This window comes from Electrona antarctica (assembly GCF_951216825.1).
Source record: "Electrona antarctica genome assembly, chromosome: 22".
NCBI lineage: Eukaryota > Metazoa > Chordata > Actinopteri > Myctophiformes > Myctophidae > Electrona > Electrona antarctica.
The window spans coordinates 16,424,767-16,428,561 of NC_136805.1; the positions used below are offsets into that span (position 1 = coordinate 16,424,767).

At 49.1% G+C, this 3,795-nt stretch overlaps 1 protein-coding gene across 1 annotated transcript; it reads left to right on the forward strand.

The window, feature by feature from the left end:
• On the forward strand, positions 1-3,135 carry LOC306915556 (E3 ubiquitin-protein ligase TRIM39-like). The gene is made up of 4 exons (XM_079492947.1): positions 1-139; positions 625-794; positions 1,164-1,372; positions 1,830-3,135. Exons 2-4 carry the CDS (start codon positions 627-629, stop codon positions 3,106-3,108), a joined length of 1,656 nt encoding a protein of 551 aa, XP_079349073.1. The 5' UTR covers positions 1-139; positions 625-626; the 3' UTR covers positions 3,109-3,135.
• Positions 3,136-3,795: the final 660 nt, after the last annotated feature.

The window sequence follows — 3,795 nt, forward strand, 5'->3', positions numbered from 1 at the left end:
AGCAGAGCAAGGTGACAGAAGGACGTGGTGAGAAGTGGAAGAAGACACAAGAAGGAGACAGTTTAAAATAAACTGACCAGAGGGCAACTCCACCAATCGGACGCAGTGTGAGAGTGCGAGCTTGTGTTCGCTCACTCAGGTGAGTCGACGGTCAACTGTGTGTAGGCAAATATTTGCACTCTGTGTTAAACAGCAGCCAGGGCTATTTTGTCCATTCCTAGACTTTTTAGAATACCTCAAAAGGTTGGTTGGTGACAGGTGCGTAGGACAATGCATACATCCAAAAGGGGATCTCTGAATGACAAAGAAGAGCACCTGCACACTGTCAGGAAGTTGCTCTTTATAAAGTGCAAGTGTGCAACATTTCTTTTGCAAGTCGTCTTTGTCATTAAGAGATCCCCTTTGAGTCCCTGCTTAGACTGAAACAAAGGTAACAAAGTTCTACTGTTTCGGGCATTCTATAATAAATAAATAAGTCAGTCTATCTCTGTTTTAAAAAGACTTGGCACCTTTATCTATAATTGCAAGGAGAACAGATAGCCTGTGTGTGTCTTATCGTGGAGGGAAATAGGAATGCCAAAAACACTTTCCAGGAAGTTATGTTGGTTTTATGTCATGTTGTAGATATGGAGAGCTGCAGCAGCCTGCTGTCTGAGGAGCAGTTCCAGTGCTCCATCTGCCTGGACGTGTTCACGGAGCCCGTGTCCATCGCCTGCGGACACAACTTCTGCAAGGCCTGCCTCGGTGGATACTGGGACAACTCTGACAGCTGCCAGTGCCCGCTCTGCAAGCAGGTGTTCGTTCACCCAGTGTTCATTTCGTCGACCGTCCAAAACTGTGACGAAAAGTGTTCGTCGACTACAGTACCTTTTTTCACAGACGAAAACAAAATGATAACTAATTAAAAACTAGACTAAAATGTCAGGGAAGGACTAGTGGAGAAGAGATCCAGTAGAACTAAAAGACAAGTCATTTTATGTTTGGTTGTGATCGGGTCTACAAGCTTGTAGATCGGCTATCTTCAGCATGCAAGGCCCACCACAAAACTGTAGATTTATTTAGCCGGCTAAAACTAAAACCTTTTCAGATGACAAAAATATAACTGAAACTAAATGAAAATCTATTCAAAAGACTGACTAAAACTAAATTCATAAATAACGCAGGTGTTCACCATGAGGCCTGAGCTGAAGACCAACACCACCATCAGGGAGCTCTCCGACCAGTTCAAAGGGATGAGGGACCGGAGCGACGGCAAGCGCGGCGGGGACGACCCTTCCTGCGACATCTGCACCTGGAGGAGGCTCAGCGCCGCCAAGTTCTGCCTGCAGTGTCTGACGTACTTCTGCGACGTCCACCTGGAGCCGCACCGTAGGTAGGGATGGGACGATAATCAACGTCGTCGTTATTTATTGTTCACCATGCTAAAAAAATGCATTTATCATGAAATAGTCCTCCGTCATGATCAATTCAGCTGCATATCCGGTGCCGCTTAAATTAAAACCCTCTAGAATTGGTAAAACGGACCTGAAAAGAATGTACTTGATGTCTGGATGTCTTTTCTTCCCTCTATACCAAATCTCTTTGCCAAAAATAGGAGATCTACAAGCTCACAACACATTGCAACACGACTCATTGTGAGCTTGTAGGTCTGCTATTTTTGCCAAACGTTCTGCCCCAGAATAGGGGCAGAAGCCTGGGGTTCAAGTGGTTAACAAAAGTGGCAGTTTTAAGCATATTTTGATTATCGCAATAATATCGTAGATCGCAATCATTTGGTTACAATAATCATGATATGAAATGTTCATATGGTCCCATATCCCTCACCGCAGGGTGGCTGGCCTGAAGAGACATGCGCTGATCGACCCCGCCGAGAAGCTGGAGGACCGGATGTGCCCGGAGCACCACATCCTCCTGGACTGGTTCTGCAGGACCGACCAAAAGTGCGTGTGCCACCTGTGCCTCGAGAAGGACCACAACACGCACAACGCCATCCTGCTGGAGATGGAGTGCGGGGAGAGGCAGGCCCAGCTCCGAAGGATTCACTTCAAGGTGCAGCAGATGATGCAGGAGTGCAAGCAGAAGGTCCAGGACATCAAGTACTCGGTGGAGCTCTGCAGGAAGGACATGGAGAGAGACATCACGGACACCATACAGGTCTTCAACGCCCTCGTCGCCACCGCGGAGAGGAGCCGGTCGGAGCTCATGTGGGTGATCAAGAAGAAGCAGAAAGCGGTGGAGCGGAGAGCGGAGGGCTTCATCAAGGGGCTGCAGCTGGAGATCAAAGCCCTGCGGCAGAGAGGCGACGAACTGGCAGAGCTCTCGCAGAACGATGACCCTTTCCGCGTCCTGCGGAACTCGCGGTCCCTCTACGACCTCCCGCACGTCAACGACTGGCCCGATGTCGGCGCCCGGAGCAACCTGTGCGAGGACGAGGAGAACATCCGGAAGTCCCTGAGGAGCGCCGTGGGCGAGCTGGAGCTGACTGCGAGGAGGGAGCTCTCCGATCTGGAAGACAGGCTCAACAAGGAGATGGAGAAATTCCCCGACCAGAAGCTGAGGTGGGTGCAGCAGTTCGCTGTGGATGTGACCCTCGACCCCGACACAGCGCACCGCTCGCTCACCCTCTCCGACAACCGCAAGGAGGCGAGAGAGGGAAAGTGGCTGAAGAAGCCTTTCAACCAGAAACGGTTCACCGGTTTTCTGGGCGCGTCCGTCGTCGCGGCAGAGGGCTGCTCCTCTGGGAAGTTTTACTACGAGGTGCAGGTGGAGAAGAAGAAGAAATGGGCTCTAGGGGTGGTCAGGGAGTCCATAGACAGGAGAAAGTCGTTCCCCATATCGCCCGAACACGGCTACTGGACAATAGAGCTGGGTGACAGCTATAAGGCCAGCACGGACCCTCCCGTGCTGCTCTTCCCGCGTAAGCTCCGGAAGGTGGGCGTGTTTGTGGACTACGAGGGAGGACAGGTGTCATTCTATGACGTCGACTCCAAGTCCCACATCCACTCCTTCACTGGCTACACCTTCACTGGAACCCTCTACCCATACTTCTACTGTGGGGTGGACGACAGTGCTCCGCTGGTCATAACCCCGGTCAGATACGGGGACTAAAGGCAGCGACTAGGCTGCATGATTGTCTACAGTGGACCAGTGGTTTTTAGCTCAAGACCCAAAAGAGAAATTAGACGTCTGCAATAGTATAGTCTCAATGTCAACACGGTAACACCTATTCAGGAGTCAGGATACAGAGTCAAAACACTATATCGACACCATTGGGCAGAAACATCATCTCCATGTTTTAACTTTTTGTGTTGTTTTGTATAAATGAATGCCCTACTACAGTACTTGATCATACCATCAATATCATACTACAGCGTCACACAAAATTATCAAAAATAGCAGATCTTCAACCTCTAAACATGGTGCAAGGCACGCATCGAGCATGTCGATCTGCTAGTTTTTTATTTGAATCCTGAGAACGCATTTTGAGCATGTCGATCTGCTAGATTTTTATTTGAATTCTGAGTAGTATTGGACGTAGGAGATTTCCACCCGACAGAGACGATGTAAAACACTGCTACTAACCTAGTCTCGCGTAGCCAGACAACTATTCCACAATCTCCGAATGCTACTCTGGACCTACACCTCCCGAAATCCGAACAAGGAAGCTGCCATTACCATTCACGGAAATATATTTTAAAATATCTTTGCTATATATGCTATATATGCTTAGATGATTTTTATTTATATTAGGATAAATTTGCGCGACTGTGGGGAGGAGTGGGGAGGAGTCTCCTC